Consider the following 18,389-nt stretch of genomic DNA (forward strand, 5'->3'; position numbering starts at 1 on the left):
CAATAAAAATGATAATGATAATATTTCCCTACTTGTATAGCACATGTGCCACATGTAGTTCTAAATGTCCAACCCATATTGGGGAGATTTATGTCACATTTTGGCCCCATAGTTCCTGTCTCTGGCACATTGCAGTTAATCTCCCAAGATGCCAATAGCTGTAAGGGTAAGGAACTCCTGAAGCCCTGTTCGAGGTCTAGCAGCTTCAGCCCCTTCTCCTCCAAGCACTTTTCTCCACACCCTTCCCTTTGGGAGAATGTTGTAAAATCTCCTCTCAGTGGTCCTTTAGCAACACCGGAGTGGCCTGCAGTGTAGCACTATGAGATGGTTTGGAAGAGTCTTTAGTCCTCCGTCTCCATAATCACCACCACAACTCCCATTCTTTATATAGGCCAGCATCATTCAATAGAAACATAGAATGTGAGCCACACATGCAATTTTAAATGTTAGATGTTAGTAGCTAGAGTGAAATGTTTTAAATGTTAGTAGCTAGACTGAAAAAGTTAAAATACGCAAGTGAATTTCACCATAGTGGTGTTATTTACTGAATATTATATTTTACATGTCATCAATATAGAAATTATTAATGAAATATTTTATATCACCCTTTTTTATTACACTTTAAGTTCTACGGTACATGTGCACAACGTGCAGGTTTGTTACATATGTATACATGTACCATGTTGGTGTGCTGCACCCATTAACTCGTCATTTACATTAGGTATATCTCCTAATGCTATCCCTTCCCCCTCCCCCACACCCCATAATAGGGTTGTCTTGGCAATGTGGGGTCTTTTTTGGTTCCATATGAACTTTAAAGCAGTTTTTTCCAATTCTGTGAAGAAAGTCATTGGTAGCTTAATGGGGATGGCATTGAATCTATAAATTACCTTGGGCAGTATGGCCATTTTCACAATATTGATTCTTCCTGTCCATGAGCATGGTATGTTCTTCCATTTGTTTGTGTCCTCCTTTATTTCAGTGAGCAGTGGTTTGTAGTTCTCCTTGAAGAGGTCCTTTACATCCCTTGTAAGTTGGATTCCTAGGTATTTTATTCTCTTTGAAGCAATTGTGAATGGGAGTTCATTCATGATTTGGCTCTCTGTTTGTCTGATACTGGTGTATAAGAATGCTTGTGATTTTTGCACATTAATTGTGTATCCTGAGACTTCACTGAAGTTGCTTATCAGCTTAAGGAGATTTTGGGCTGAGACAATGGGGTTTTCTAAATATACAATCATGTCATCTGCAAACAGGGACAATTTGATTTATTCTTTTCCTAACTGAATACCCTTGATTTCTTTCTGTTGCCTGATTGCCCTAGCCAGAACTTCCAACACTATGTTGAATAGGAGTGGTGAGAGAGGGCATCCCTGTCTTATGCCAGTTTTCAAAGGGAATGCTTCCAGTTTTTCCCCATTCAGTATGATATTAGCTGTGGGTTTGTCATAAATAGCTCTTATTATTTTGAGATACGTTCCATCAATACTGAATTTATTGAGAGTTTTTAGCATGAAGGGCTGTTGAATTTTGTCAAAGGCCTTTTCTGCGTCGGTCGAGATAATCATGTGGTTTTTGTCTTTGGTTCTGTTTATATGCTGAATTACATTTACTGATTTGCATATATTGACCCAGCCTTTCATCCCAGGGATGAAGCCCACTTGATCATGGTGGATAAGCTTTTTGATGTGCTGCTGGATCCGGTTTGCCAGTATTTTACTGAGAATTTTTGCATCGATGTTCATCAGGGATAGTGGTTTAAAATTTTCTTTTCTTGCTGTATTTCTGTCAGGCTTTGGTATCAGGATGATGTTGGCCTCGTAAAATGAGTTAGGGAGGATTCCCTCTTTTTCTATTGATTGGAATAGTTTCAGAAGAAATGGTACCAACTCCTCCTTGTATCTCTGGTGGAATTCAGCTGTGAATCCGTCTGGTCCAGGACTTTTTTTGGTTGGTAGGCTATCAATTATTGTCTCAATTTCAGAGCCTGCTATTGGTCTATTCAGGGATTCAACTTCTTCCTGGTTTAGTCTTGGGAGAGTGTAAGTGTCCAGGAAATTATCAATTTCTTCTAGGGTTTCTAGTTTATTTGCATAGAGGTGTTTATAGTATTCTCTGATGGTAGTTTGTATTTCTGTGGGGTCGGTGGTGATATCCCCTTTATCATTTTTTATTGCGTCTATTTGATTCTTCTCTCTTCTTTATTAGTCTTGCCAGGGGTCTGTCAATTTTGTTGATCTTTTCAAAAAACCAGCTCCTGGATTCATTGATTTTTTGGAGGGTTTTTTGTATCTCTATCTCCTTCAGTTCTGCTCTGATCTTAGTTATTTCTTGCCTTCTGCTAGCTTTTGAATGTGTTTGCTCTTGCTTCTCTAGTTCTTTTAACTGTGATGCTAGGGTGTCAATTTTAGGTCTTTCCAGCTTTCTCTTGTGGGCATTTAGTGCTCTAAATTTCCCTCTACACACTGCTTTAAATGTGTCCCAGAGATTCTAGTATGTTATGTCTTTGTTCTCACTGGTTTCAAAGAACATCTTTATTTCTGCCTTCATTTCGTTTTGTACCCAGTAGTCATTCAGGAGCAGGTTATTCAGTTTCCATGTGGTTGAGCAGTTTTGATTGAGTTTCTTAGTCCTGAGTTCTAGTTTGATTGCACTGTGGTCTGAGAGACAGTTTGTTATAATTTTCTTCTTTTACATTTGATAAGGAGTGCTTTACTTCCAACTATGTGGTCAATTTTGGAATAAGTGTGATGTGGTGCTGAGAAGAATGTATATTCTGTTGATTTGGGGTGGAGAGTTCTGTAGATGTCTATTAGGTCTGCTTGGTACAGAGCTGAGTTCAATTCCTGGATATCCTTGTTGACTTTCTGTCTCGTTGATCTGTCTAATGTTGACAGTGGGGTGTTAAAGTCTCCCATTATTATTGTATGGGAGTCTAAGTCTCTTTGTAAGTCTCTAAGGACTTGCTTTATGAATCCGGGTGCTCCTGTATTGGGTGCTTAGATATTTAGGATAGGTAGCTCTTCCTGATGAATTAATCCCTTTACCATTATGTAGTGTCCTTCTTTGTCTCTTTTGATCTTTGATGGTTTAAAGTCTGTTTTATCAGAGACTCGGATTGCAACACCTGCTTTTTTTTTGTTCTCCATTTGCTTGGTAGATCTTCCTCCATCCCTTTATTTTGAGCCTATGTGTGTCTCTGCATGTGAGATAGGTATCCTGAATACAGCAAACTGATGGGTCTTGAGTCTTTGTCCAATTTGTCAGTCTGTGTCTTTTAATTGGACCATTTAGTCCATTTACATTTAAGGTTCATATTGTTATGTGTAAACTTGATCCTGTCATTATGATATTAGCTGGTTATTTTGCTCGCTAGTTGATGCAGTTTCTTCCTAGCATCAATGAACTTTACATTTTGACATGTTTTTGCAATGGCTGGTACTGGTTGTTCCTTTCCATGTTTAGTGCTTCCTTCAGGACCCCTTTAGGGCTGGCCTGGTGGTGACAAAATCTCTAAGCATTTGCTTGTCTGTAAAGGATTTTATTTCTCCTTCACTTTTGAAACTTAGTTTGGCTGGATATGAAATTCTGGGTTCAAAATTCTTTTCTTTAAGAATGTTGAATATTGGTCCCCACTCTCTTCTGGCTTGGAGAGTTTCTGCCGAGGGATCTGCTGTTAGTCTGATGGGATTCCCTTTGTGGGTAACCCGACCTTTCTCTCTGGCTGCCCTTAACATTTTTTCCTTCATTTCAACTTTGGTGAATCTGGCAATTATGTATCTTGGAGTTGCTCTTCTCAAGGAGTATCTTTGTGGTGTTCTCTGTATTTCCTGAATTTGAATGTTGGCCTGCCTTACTAGGTTGGGGAAGTTCTCCTGGATGATATCCTGAAGAGTGTTTTCCAACTTGGTTCCATTGTCCCCATCACTTTCAGGCATCCCAATCAGACATAGATTTGGTCTTTGCACATAATCCCATATTTCTTGGAGACTTTGTTCATTTCCTTTTTCTCTTTTTTCTCTACACTTCTCTTCTCACTTCATTTTATTCATTTGATCTTCAATCGCTGATACTCTTTCTTCCAGATGATTGAGTCGGTTACTGAAGCTTGTGCATTCGTCACGTAGTTCTCGTGTTATGGTTTTCATCTCTATCAATTGTTTTAAGGACTTCTCTACATTGGTTATTCTAGTTAGCCATTGGTCAAATCTTTTTTCAAGATTTTTAGTTTCTTTGCACTGGTTACGTAGTTCCTCCTTTAGTTCTGAGAAGTTTTATCGACTGAAGCCTTCTTCTCTCAACTCGTCAAAGTCATTCTCCATCCAGCTTTATTCCGTTGCTGGCGATGAACTGCATTCCTTTGGAGGGGGAGATGCACTCTGATTTTTTGAATTTCCAGCTTTTCTGCACTGCTTTTTCCCCATCTTTGTGGTTTTATCTGCCTTTGGTCTTTGATGATGGCGATGTACTGATGGGGTTTTGGTGTGGGTATCCTTTCTGTGTGTTAATTTTACTTCTGACAATCAGGACCCTCAGCTATAGGTCTGTTGGAGTTTGCTTGAGGTCCACTCCAGACCCTGTTTGCCTGGGTATCAGCAGCAGAGGCTGCAGAAGATAGAATATTGCTGGACAGCGAGTGTTGCTTTCTGATTCTTGCTCTGGAAGCTTCGTCTCAGGGGTGTACCCCACTGTATGAGATGTGAGGTGTTGGTCTGCACCTAGTGGGGATGTCTCCCAGCTAGGCTACTCAGAGGTCAGGGACCCAATTGAGCAGACAGTCTGTCTGTTCTCAGATCTCAACCTCCATGCTGGAAGATCCACTGCTCTCTTCAAAGCTGTGAGACAGGGGCATTTACCTCTGCCGAGGTTTCTGCTGCTTTTTGTTTAGCTATGACCTGTCCCCAGAGGAACAGTCTACAGAGGCAGGCTGGCCTTCTTGAGCTATGGTGGGCTCCTCCCAATTTGAGCTTCCTGGCGGCTTTGTTTACCTACTTAAGCCTCAGCAATGGTGGGCGCCCCTCCCCCAGCCTCGCTGCTGCCTTGCAGTTAGATCTCAGACTGCTGTGCTGGTAATGAGGGAGGCTCCGTGGGCATGGGACCCTCTAGGCCAGGTGTGGGATATAATCTCCTGGTGTGCCATTTGCTAAGACCCTTGGTAAAGTGCAGTATTAGGGTGGGTGTTACCCGATATTCCAGGTGTTGTGTGTCTCAATTTCCTTTGGCTAGGAAAAGGAATTCCCTTCCCCCTTGCACTTCCCAGGTGAGGTGACGCCTCGCCCTGCTTCAGCTCTCGCTGGTCAGGCTGCACCTGTGGACCAGCGCCAACTGTCCGACATGCCCCAGTGAGATGAACCCGGTACCTCAGTTGAAAATGCAGAAATCACCCGTCTTCTGTGTCACTCACGCTAGGAGCTGGAGGCTGGAGCTGTTCCTATTCAGCCATCTTGGGTGCACCCCTCCATATCCCCTTTTCATAGTAAGTCTTCAAAACCTGGTGGATATTTTGCACTTACCACACATCCCAGTTTGGACCACCCCTGTTTTAATTGCTCAATAGCCAAGTTTAAGCTCTTTGAGTACATATATGATATGTGTTTTGTTTTCCAGTGCTTAGCATATGCCTGGTACCTGATACATATGTTTAAATACTTGTTAAATGAACAAAGGAATGAATAAGTGGCTGATGGACATGGATAGGTTTGTTAGTCATCTATTGGTGTGGCTATCATATTAAGCAATGCCAACATAGAAAACTGAGGTTTTCCCAGTGTTCTGCAAAGTGCTATTCATGCATAGCTGCAAGATAAGCCTCCAACTCCCCACTTCCAACCAGAATGGCTCCTGGAATCCCTCTTCTGCAGAAGGGAGACTAGTGAAGCAGTGATGGGGAGTGTGGCCTTGAGCCAGCTGCCTGTGCTTAAACTTAACCTCGGCCACTTTCCAGCCACAGTATCTTAAGCAAGTTTTCAAATCTCTCTGTGTCTCACTTTTCTCTTCTGAAAAATGAAGATAATTTAGTTCCTCTCAGAGTTTTGTGAGAATTGCTTTAATACATATACAGTGCTTAGAGCAGTGCTTAGAATACAGTAAGCACTTTATAAATGCAGTCTGTGTATAGAAATTTTAAAATGGCCACTGTCCCCTGCTCTTTTATCATAGAAATCTGATTCTGCCACTTCTTGGTTAAAACCCTTCCAAGATTTCACTTCAAGGACCTGACCCCTGACTGCCTCTCCAGTCTCCTTTCAAGCCTCTTCCCTGGCTGTCTGCACTCCTGCCTCTGTTTTCACTTCAACTCCTCCCCACTTGTTGGTCCTTTGCCTGGAGCCAACTTCTGTTAATCCTGTCAGTTTTGCTAAAATATTATTTCCTCATGGAGGCCTTCCCTGGGCCTCCAGATTAAATTAATTCCCCTTCCTAAACACTTAAAACATGCTATACATTTCCTCTCATTGCACTTGTCCCAGCTGAAATTACTTAGTTTTAGGTATGATTAGTTGTTAATACCTGTGCCCTCACACCCTTCTACCCTATGGTAAGCTCTTTGAGGACATACATCATACCTGTTTTCTTTTCCCGTGCTTAGCATATGCCTAGTACCTAACACATATTTTAAAATACTTATCAAATAAACAAAGGAATGAATAAATGGGTGATGGACATGGATAGGAGTATTAGTTATCTATTGCTGCATAATACATTACTACAAATTTACCAGCTTAAAACCACACACATAGATTATCTCACAATTTCTATGAGACAGGAATCCAGGCATGGCTTACCTGGGGTCTCCACTTAAGGGTCTCTCAAGAGGCTGCAATCAAAGTGCTGGCAAAGGCTAGAGTCTAACTGAAAAGCCGAGCTAGAAAAGGATTCTCTTGCAAGTTCATGTGGCCATCAGCAGGATTCAGTTCCTTGTGGGCTACTGGAGTAAGGGCTCAGTTTCTTGCTGGCTGTTGGACAAAGCCTGCCTTCAGTTCTATACCATGTGGGCCTCTCCATAGGGCGGTTCACAATGTGGCAGCTTGTTTCAGAGCCAGTGAGGGAGAGAGTCTGCTAGCAAGAATGGTATAATTCTTCATAAATGTCATCATGGAAGTGGCATTCCATTGTTTTCCATAGTCTGTTGGTTAGAAACAAATCATTGGTCCTGCCTGCACCCAAGGGGAGGAGAGTACTCAAGGGCCTGATCACCAAGGAGGCAGGATCATTGGAGACCATCCTAGAGTCTGTCTGCTACAGTAGTCATGAGGACAGATGAAAAGGTCCACCTAATTTGGTAGTTAATTTGTAGTATATTGTATACTCCTTGTATATGTAATTTGTCCTTCATCTGTTGTATTTCCTGTGCATTTTATTGTGCTCTATGAGTCTTCTGCAGCTCACAGGTAATGGATGCCACAGCCAGACTAAAAATCAACCTCGAGGATGTTTTATATACAACTGTAATTCTCAATGCACTGTAACTGCCCTAGAATCATACCATTTCTTCTCCTTTAATATCCCTTCTGCATGTTTGGCAATATCTCTAAAAACTGGTTTTGGAACATGATGAACATATTTGGTACCAAAAATGCTGAATATCAAAATGGCTGTTGTTTTCTTCTGGGCAGTGAATTTCATACTTGCACTATTCTATGTGATTTCCCATGTGGAAATCTTTTCAGAAGCCAGATAGATCTTTCAAAGCACAAATTCATCACCATGCTTTCATGGATGAAATAAGTTTCACTGACATTTCAAATTAGCATTTCTTTTCCTTATCTTATCCCATTCTTCTTAAATGCAGGATTTGTGAAGCAATATTATATATGTTTCTCCCAATCTTTCCATTATGTATACCCCTTTCAAATGCTGGTAGATGGGTATTTCTTTAACCAAATTGTACCATTCTGTTTTACTCCTCTCTCAGAAATTGTTCCTCCTGAGTCATTTTATTAATTTTTCTATCCTCCCTCCAGTTTTGCTTTTGGTTCCATTATTTGTAATATAATAAGATGCTAGGACAAAAAAATCAATGCAGACATGCACTAAAAAGAAAATAATTACCTGTAAAACATCAGAATATTTCAATCTGCTGTCAAGCGATATATAAGAAAGCTACTGATCCTCACCAAGATGAGGCTAAAGCTAAATATTTTTTCTTTCCAATCCCACAGTCTCCTACCTCCAATTTCTGGCAACCTTCTTTTGAGAGTCAACACTGCTTGGCTATTCATTAATGGAAAATTCACGCTTACTACCCAAATTCACAAAAAAATTGTGATTCTGTATGTAATGGTCTTGTTTGTGGCATTGTTTGATTATTTGCTTGAATAAGCCCTTCTTTAGGAATTTACATAACCCAAAACGTAAGTGCTGATTTTTCCCAGGTGTCTATAAAACAATTGGTCTTGATAACAGTCAGCCTTTCTAGCTTTTATTCATCATCCTCTTTTTTGAAAGCAAGGACTGTATTTTCGTTTTTATTATTTTCTCTTTTCCTAATAACCGCCTGCCTCTCCCCAAACCTCATGAGCCACTCTGGTGCCTCTGCCCCAGGCCTCCTCAACCCAGCCCTTCCTTCACTCTAGTGCTGCAGAGGCTCAGACTCCAAGAGGGTGTGTTCTGCAGTGGAAGGCATACAACTGTGAAGCCAGATCAGATCTCAGCTCTACCATTTCATTCATTCCTTCCTTCCTTTCTGTTGTTTACACAGTACCTGCTGTGTACTAGGTGCTAGGGTCTATGTAGGATATACTGTGTGACTTAACCCCGCTTCTTCCTCTGCAGAATAGGTGAAAATGAGGAAATTGTTGAGATCAGAGGTCATGTATGTGAAGTACCTACTGGCATGTCTGGGACCCAGCAGGGCTCTGCAAATGGCAGCTAAAGCTCCTCCTAACTGTGCTTTCCCTGCTGTGTCATGCTCCTGTCATGTCCGACGTCTACAGATCCTGCTCTCTGTTTCTAGAGCCACTGGATCCTTCTTGTTCCCCTTTCCCCTTGATTTCTGATCAGACTAGAAAAATTAGTCATACTGCATGTACTGAATAGCCAATAGCCATGGATGCAGAGAAATGTATTACTACTCTTGAGATAATATTTGATTCAAAAGGCCTCTCTTTGAGGCCAGGTGCATGCCTGTAATTCCAGCATTTCGGGAGGCCAAGGCCTTGGGAGGATTACTTGAGCCCAGGAATTTGAGTCCAATTAAGCAACATAGTGAGATTTCATCTCTACCAGAAAAAATAAATAAATAAGATTTCTGGTCAACCACAGTTCTGTGTTCTACATTTTCATCATCCAGTATTTTCTGCTGCTTTCAAGATTGCTATAGTTCTAGAAATTCTTGACCTGGTATCCAATTCTAGACCTTGATAACGTGAGCATCTAGGTTTTATTTAACAATACAAATTATACTCAGGAAAGAAGGAAGAGAAAATGATTAAGCATCAAATATAGGCATGATACTTAAAGCTTTCATATACATTTAATGCTTCCAGCAACCCTGGGAGGGAGGCTTATAGAAAGTAAACAATTTGTCAAGACTTGTAAACTTTTTAGGGGTAGAACAGAGACTTAAAACCCACTATTCCATGACTTGTAAACCAGTGTCAAATCCATATTGCCTCCACAGAGACATAAACAGTATTTTTCTGTAACTCATTTATTTTATCTCTAAATGTCTTTATCCACAGACCATCATAAACTTGTTTCTTCTCAAACAGGTCATAGACCTCAGCAACAATGATCTGTCCACCATCCTACCAATGATGATCATAGGTTTAGAATTTCCCCATCTAGTGGTTGACTTGGCTGATAATCACTGGCAGTGTGATGATAGTGTGACAGTCTTTCAAAATTTTATTTCTGAATCCTGGAGGAAAAAGTGGAATCTCATTTGCAACAGGTGTATAGGTAAGTCAGTAATGTCTCTCTGAAAGGCTCCATTTATACTGAAAAATGCACATAAACATTTTAGTCTCATTTGAAATAATGACAGTCCCCCTGAAAGCAAAAGTGCTGATCCTTGGCATTAGTCAGTCTGTGTCATAGAAAAATCACTGGTGCCAAATAACTGTTTTCCTCAGTTCATCAATTATTTTCTTCATGTGGTCAAAGAAACACAGTTCAACTCATTCAGCATCAACTGGATTTGGTCAAAAGGAGAAATTCCACTAGAAGAGAGTTTTGTTCTGACACACCAAACTTTATTCTCAAGAACTATAGACAGGCTGTTGGCATTAGACAAGAATTAAAAATTGAGTAAAATATAATATCACAGTTTTATCCAAATTCCTAACAAATAATCTATTAAAGAAAGAACTTTTAAAATTAGAAATATAATTATTTTAAATGTTTGCTAACATTCTAAAGGTATGAGCCTCTACATACACAAAACACACACACATATTACAAAAGCATATTTTCCTTTGATTTGTTCCTTGCCCCTCTCCCAAAGTGCTGGAATATGTTACTGGCGTTGAACATTCTGGGAAGCTTTTTTTTTTTTTTTTTTTTTTACATTAACTACCTTGGCTAAATCACAACCTCATATATAGAAAAAAAAAAAGTCCATAAAAAAATGAGTCATAGATTCTGTTCTATTCAGGACTGCCATTCAAGTAGCAACATGGCCATGCCTACCAGGTTTAGAGGAAATTCATGAAGATCAGAGAGAAGTCTTAATGTCATCAGCTACATTTGTTTCACTCCACAACTGACATTCTGAGGGTAGAGAGTGAAATGTCAGGAACCAGTAAAGAAAATGGAATATTTTTGCTGTTTACCAGCACATGGAGTAGGTAAGATTATGGAGGAAGGAGAAGCCATGTACATGTGGCTGTCCCTCTAGTCTGGCTTCTTCCTCCCACAGGCAGCAGTGAGGCAGGAAGCCTAAGGCACATACAACCTCCAGGACCTCTGAGCAACAGACCTCAGCCTGATAGCCATGTGTAAATGCATACAACCATAAACATGCTGTTGGCATTAAACAAAAACGAATGAATGAATAATATTTTTAAACTGCTGATCATCATGTAATGTACACTTTAACATGTAGCTAGATAAGGACTGAGGAGGATTCACAGAAGCTTCTGAAACTCCTAGAATCTGGAGCTGGGGGCAGTGGCTCACACCTGTAGTCCCAGCTGTTCAGGAGGCCGAGGGACAAGAATCGCTTGATGCCAAGAGTTTGAGACCAGCCTTGGCAACGTAATTACAACCCTTGTCTCTATAAAATGGAAAATAAAAAAAAGCAGCCCAGGTGTGGTGGCACACACCTGTAGTCCCAGCTACTCTGGGGGCTGAGGTAGGAGGATCGCTTGAGCCCAGGAGTCTGAGGCTTCAGTGAGTTATGATTGTGCCACCCCTCTCCAAGCTGGGTGACAGAGACCCCAATTCTGAAAAAAAGAAAGAAGAAAAGCCCCTGGAATCTTATTTCAATGTTCGCTTAATGTGTATTTTTGTAATCCCACTTTCAGGGAGTGAGGAGGCCAATGGGGGTACTCCCCGGAGCAGGATTTCCAGGGAAACCAGCATTCCTCCCATTCATCTGCATCCCGTGAAAAGCCTCATAAGGAGCAAAGCAGGGAGGCCCCAGGGAGGAAGGCACATGGGTGTTTCCACTCTGGGGAAGAAGGCAAGGACCAGCTCTAGTCTTAGGGAGAAGCAGAGATGGCTGCCAAGGAGTGTTAGAAGCACCGGCGATGTGCAGACTGCCGGCAGAAAGGAGGACGCTCCCCAGGACCTGGCTCTGGCAGTGTGCCTGTCAGTGTTCATCACATTCGTTCTCGCTTTCTGCCTGGGGGCTTTCACAAGGCCTTATGTTGACAGACTGTGGCGACAAAAGTGCCAGAACAAAAGCCCTGGCCTGGACAACGCGTGTTCAAACGAGGGCTTTTACGATGATATCCAAGCTGTGGGGCACACACCACACCCGGAGTCCCATCTGCGCCAAGCATTTCCTCATCTAAGCCTCTACAAGAACCAGACCCCTTTCTGGGTGACGCAGCCACACTCACATGCCACCGTAATTCCTGATAGAACTCTTGGAAGCAGACGGAAGGATCCTGGCAGTCCGCAGAGCTCAGGACAGTGCGGGGACAACACCGGGGCAGGAAGTGGAAATGATAGTGCAGTCTATTCCATTCTCCAGAGACATCCACATGCTGGTAACCATGAACTAATGTCAGCAACGCAGGACCACATCCATAGGAATGATGTTCTTGGAGAACGGACTTATGAAACTGTGGCCCAGGAAGAGTCTCTCAGTGCACATTCAGTGGGCGTCCCTTCTGTAGCTGGCACCTCTCATGCTGTCTCTGGCTCCTCTCACGCTGTCTCTGGCTCAAGCCGTTATGATTCCAATGAATTAGACCCGTCCCTCTCTGGAGAAATGACAGCTTCCCTCTGTAAAATGCTAACACATGCAGAAGCACAGAGGATTGTAGACAGTAAGGAAAGAGGGGGCACTGAACAGTCACTTTGGGACTCGCAGGTGGAATTTTCTAAGGAAAGGCAAGTGAGTTCGTCCATTGATTTGCTGAGCATATGGCAGCCAAGGCTCTCGGGGGCAAATGCTGAGGGAGCACTTTCAGCCCACTACAGCGAGGTTCCACACGGTGACCCAAGAGACACAGGCCCATCATTCTTTCCTCCAAGATGGAATGGTGGCCTGGATGTCACTCCTGCTAACAAGGAACCAGTGCAGAAATCCACTCTTTCTGACACTTGCTGTGAGTTGGAGAGTGACTGTGACTCTGATGAGGGGTCTCTGTTCACTCTGAGCTCCATAAGTTCAGAGGGTGCGAGGAGCAAGACTGAAGAAGCAGCACCTGACGAGGAGCCCCTGCAGGACGAGAGCTCACGGGCAAACAAGGACAATGTGATGGCTGTAGACAGTCTTGAGGACAATGTCACCTTCCAAACAATTCCAGGGAAATGCAAGAATCAGGAAGATCGCTTTGAAAAACCTCTCATTTCCACTCCAGACTCTGGTGTGTACAAGACTCATCTGGAAAATGCCTCTGACACTGACAGATCTGAGGGCCCTTCACCCTGGCCCAGGTCACTGGGGAATAGTCCCTTAGGGGATAAGATTCCGGGCATGTTTACTTATGATTATGGCACACCTTTTCAATCCAAGGCAGCAGAATGGCATTGCTCAGTTAGAGACTTAGAATGTTCTAATGTGGATGTTTTACAACAAACACCACCATGTTCTGCTGAAGTTCCCTCAGATCCCGATAAGGCTGCCTTCCGTGAAAGAGACTCAGACATTTTAAAATAAGAAACTTTCATTAAGGAAATATTCACAGCTCTAAACAATATTCCTTTAATGATCATGATGGGGGAAAACTAAAACCTTCACAACAAGATCCTGAAGGAGACAACATGAATTCCAACCAGGTGGACACTGATGCAAATAAGGATTTTGTGGGCCCACTTGAGGAGGATGATTCTAGAAGGGTTATAAGCTAAACACACTTGTTAACATCCTGTGGGGATGAACCTGCTCTTCAGTGTGAAAGAGAAAGAGGGGAATATTTTGAGATCATTCCAAGAACTATGCACCGTTATTACAAGAGCTCCCAAACAAAACCAGTTCACTAAGAACACAGAGGCACTTCATCAATAGGTTGGGGTAAATATTCAGAAGATAATCTGTTGCAGTTAGATAAAATGATTCTAACTTTCCTTCTCAAATACAGACCTGGAGCAATCTGATGGGATTTGGCTCTCTGAAAAGAACAGCTTTAGGATGACAAAGACAAGGATGTTCAACTTTATCATCAAAGAGAATTCAAGTGACTTTTTTTCATACATATTAAAGCACTTAAGTGGAAATGCTGGACAGATTTTAATGAATTCTGAACACACACTAGCACAAATTTTTGGAGGCTAATCATGAAACTGCAAAATTGAGAAAATTCTGAGTAATTATAAATGTTTTTAAATAAGTTATGTTAAAAGATAAGTGGGACCACTTTTTAGAACAAAGTGTAAATTAAAAAATCAATTTTCAAGTAAACAATTGATGATTTATATAAAGAAAAAGATTCTCTGGCATATCCTTGCCTAGCCCTTCCTTGGCATGACTTGCTACACTCTAGTCATCATGAGCTGTGTCCTTCTGTTCATCCTCTGCTTCACAATATTTTCTCGTCTTCCTTCTTGATATCCCCCCTCTGCTTGCCTTCTTAAAGACAGCACTCCTCAAGGGTGTTTGTTTATTCCTAGTCTTTCTTTATGATTCCTTTCTCCTTGAACCTCACTGCCTCAGCAACCGGCTCTACACAGATATGCCAAATCTGCATGGCAAGTCCTACCTCCCTTCCAAGCTCCAGACTCGCATTCTTAACCCTAGTTGCCCAAATTCATATAGGTCATCTGAGCATCTAAAATTCATTGTTTTTTTTTTTTTTTTTTTTTTTACAAAATAGTAATAGACTCAAAGTCTCCCAATATTGCCCAGACTAGTCTTGAACTCTGGGGCTCAAGCAGTCCTCCTGCTTCAGCCTGTCAAAGTGCAGGGATTACAGGCATGAGCTACTGTGCCTGGCCAAATTCATCTTTTTCTTTCACAAATATGATCTCTCATATTCCCTTTCTTGGTCAACAGTATCATAACATCCACCCAGTAAACCCAGTTAAAATTTCTGACTTATCTGTCTCCTTTTCATTTTCTATATCTGAGCAGCCTCTAAGCTCTGTGTGGTGGAAGTTCCTGAATGTCTATACAGGTGGACATTTAGGCTTGGCAATATGGAAGAGGGCTAGCCAATTTGTGTTAAACCATTGTTTGCATAGAAAGTACACTGTTTTTACCTACAGTGTATATTTATTTAGGGTAGACTAAGGTTGAAGGTGTTGAGGTTCTGTGGAAGGGCCTTAAGAGCCCCCTAGTCCACCTGTTGGCATCATCACTAGTCTAACCAGATCTAACTCCTCAATAACTCTTAACTTTGTTACATGTGCTCTCAGTCCCCAAATAAAGCACATCCCTTGTCTATTGCCTAGATTATTGTGACCTTTAGTACTTCTCCTTGACTCTCATTCACCCCTAAATAATCTTATATCCAACCCATCATGATCCTGCTCAAAAATTTTTGATGACTCCCACTGCCTGTATAAAAACCAAATTCCATAATCTAGACACACCCTACTTTTCCAACTTCATCTCATCACATTGTCACTCAACTGCACATTCTACATTCTGGTTTATGTCATGTAACATCAATCATTTATTTATTTAAGCAAACCCTTTAGACCTTTTCTGGGCCCCTTATCAATTTCTCCCCAATTGCTATTTTGAACTTTCACTGTCCTTGAATTTTCACTGAGAATATTTAGGAAGAAGCTCCTCACTTACCTACTCCATAGCTATGTGTACTTCTTATGTGCACACCTACCCTCATTCATGTCCTCTCATGACCCAAGGTCATGGGTCCATTCATGTTTCTCTTGCATGCTCTTCCAACCTCCCCCTATCTAATGGATTCTTCCCACAGGATAAGCCTGCTCAAGTCCCTTGGATACTAAAAGAAAATGCCACCCTGCAGCTCCCTCAAAATGCCACCTTCTTCTCTCATAGCTAGGTGTCTCACAGTGATGGTCAGCAACTCGCCATGGCCTCTTCAGCACACTGCAGCCTGACTTTGGCTCACTTTTCTTTTGACCTGTGCCAGTAAAGGTCACCAACAACCTCCAGTTGCCACATACAATGGGCCCTTCAGTCTTCACCAAGGAAAACCTCTTCAGCATTCCTCAAAGCTTAGCTTAAGGAAGAAGTATAGGCTCCTTCTTTGACCACCATTGATCACTCCCACCTTGAAACTCATTTTCAGTGGCTTTTGTGATACATCTCTGTAAAGATGAGGTCTCAGGAGTACACAGATGACAAGAAACAGGGATGACTGAAGAGAGTTTAATGAAGGAATCATTTGCAATGATCTAGGATTAAGGTAAACTAGCAAGGGAAGGTGATGGACCTATAGGCTAGCAGCAGGGGACAGCCTTGACACCCTTAGACCTGTAGATATAAGGCAAAGTTGCAACCGTGAGGTTGCCTAGCAGAAGCCCTGGTCTTTGGCAGACCATAGCCAGTAAGAATCCATTTACAGCAGAAGGAAGCCAGAAGGTGATCACCCCAGGCTTTCTCTTCTCACTCTCCAATCTCCTGGCCATGACCCCAAGTGGCTGAACTCTTGAAGCCAAAGGACAAGAGAGGCGTTGATGTGGTCCACAGCAATCAGCCTTCCAGGCCACAGAGCAGGATGGAGAAGGATAGTGGATTTGGAGGGGCAAACAGAATATCCAGTGCACACTTCCTCCTAATTTTTCTGGCTCTTTGTGATTCCTTCTCAGGCTCCTTTTCTGACCCCTCTTCTTATACTAACCTCATAAATATGTGTGTTTCTCAGGGCTTGGTCTTTGTCCCTCTGGTCTTTTCACTCACTTCACTTTCTCCATGTGAGCTATCAATTATTATGGCTTCAACCACTAGCTAAGTGTTGATATTTCCCCTTTCTATAGCTCTTAGCTTTGAAATCTTTCTGGAGCTTTACACTCACATCCAGTTGTCTATTAGCTATCTCCATGGGCACCTCAAACTAAGTGTATACAAAATGAAACCCGTCAGCTCTCCCTAACCCTCCCCACTTACAGAATCTGATCCTCCGGGTTCTCATCTCACTAGCTACCCGGCTGCTCCATCCAGAAATTTGAGTCATTCTTTTGATGTCTGTCTCCTCCTGTCCCTCATCTAACTCATTAGTCACTAACTACAGCCAATTCTAGCTCCTAAGTACCTTCCAAACGTATCCCATCCTTTCTGTCCACATTGCCACAGCTTTTGCCTTGACAAGCTTTCACCTTGACATTCTGAGATCTATCGTAACAGTGCTTTCTGTATTTTCTGTATTAGTCATTATTCTCCAGAGAAACAGAATCAATAGGATACATACAGATAGAAAAATACTTATTATGAAGAATTGGATCATGTAATTATGGAGGCTGAGAGATTCCACAATCTGTTGTCTCTAAGATCAAGGCCCAGGAAAGCCAATGGTGGAGTTCCAGTTTAAGCCCAAAGACTTGAGAACCAGGAGAGCCAGTGTTGTGAGTTGCAGTCTGACTCCAAATGTCTGAGAACCAGGAGTGCTGATGTCTAAGAGCAGGAGGAGATAATGTCTCAGCTCAAGAAGACAGAGCAAAGCCCTCTTTTCTCCACCTTTTTGTTCTGTTTAGGCCCTCAATGGATTGCGTGCTGCCTGCCCACATAGGTGAGAGCAATCTTTATTCAGCTGCTGACTCAAATGCCAATCTCTTCCAGAAACACCTTCACAGACACACCCAGAAACCATGTTTTACCAGCCATCTGGGCATCCCTTACCCATCAAGTAGGCACATAAAATTAACCATCACACCTCCCGCCCTACATCTCTTTACTATTCTTCACACTGCAGCCAGGGGGTGGTTTCTAAAATGCAAATATGATTATGTGGCTTCCCTGAGTAGAATCCATCCATTGACTATAGCTTTTTTTGTTTCCCTAAATCTCCACATGTAACTGAAAGAGGTTCAGTCACTCACCACCTGCAGAGTCCAATTAACAAGATTGAGTCTGACATAAAGAAAATGACTTTATTCCAAAGCATAGCTTAGGGGAAGAAGTACAGGCTCCTGCCTTTAAGGATATCACTTCACTTTTGGGGCAGAAAGCAGAAGCTTTTAAGCAGGGACTTGACATGAATGGCATGCAGGAGAGGGAGCAAGCAGGTGTAGGGTCTGCATGACTCGCTTTGGTGCTGTATCTACCAAGCTGGCACCATCGTGGGCAGAGCTAGGTTGTAAGGTGGCCACCGTCTTGAGATCTACTCCAGGTGAGAGAGAGCTCTGTTATGAGGACACTTCAGGTTGTAAATTGTTGTCTCTTGAGGCCATCTCTTGGTGGGAGAATCTCCTCTCTGGTGCATAGTTATTAGGTTGGTGCAAAAGTAATTGCGGTTTTTGCCATTACTTTTGCCAGATTACCTTGGCACCTAGCTAATAGATAAGCTTGCTCTGTAGGAAGTGTCTGGTGAAGGGAAGGTAAAGGTTATAATTTCATTTATAAAGAGCTAAGAAGTGAGGAACAAGGGAAAAGGGAGAAAGAGAAAAGAAGGAAAAAAATAAAACATAATCCATTCTTTTTCTCTTAGAAAAGAGGGGGTACTTGGTTATACACATGCCCGTCCGTCTCCCTGCTCCTGTCCATGTTGCTCCTGCCCAAAGCACTTTTTCACAAACAAGCCCTCCTTTAGCTGACACACTCCCACTTAGGTGTCCGCCGTGTTGTCGTCTCCTCAGGGAGGACATCTCAGACCCCACACTAAGTTAGATTTCCCTGTTACAAATTCTGTCAT

General features: G+C 42.2%; 1 protein-coding gene across 1 annotated transcript in view; it reads left to right on the plus strand.

Moving 5' to 3' along the window:
* Window positions 1-13,997, plus strand: part of LRRC66 (leucine rich repeat containing 66) — a 29,590-nt gene extending 15,593 nt beyond the window's left edge. Inside the window, exons 3-4 of the mRNA XM_023183147.2 lie at window positions 9,711-9,900; window positions 11,466-13,997. Coding sequence (XP_023038915.1) covers window positions 9,711-9,900; window positions 11,466-13,273 — 1,998 coding nt within the window. The 3' untranslated portion in view covers window positions 13,274-13,997. The remainder of the gene's footprint in view (window positions 1-9,710; window positions 9,901-11,465) is intronic.
* Window positions 13,998-18,389: the final 4,392 nt, after the last annotated feature.

This window comes from Piliocolobus tephrosceles, chromosome 3, assembly GCF_002776525.5.
Source record: "Piliocolobus tephrosceles isolate RC106 chromosome 3, ASM277652v3, whole genome shotgun sequence".
NCBI lineage: Eukaryota > Metazoa > Chordata > Mammalia > Primates > Cercopithecidae > Piliocolobus > Piliocolobus tephrosceles.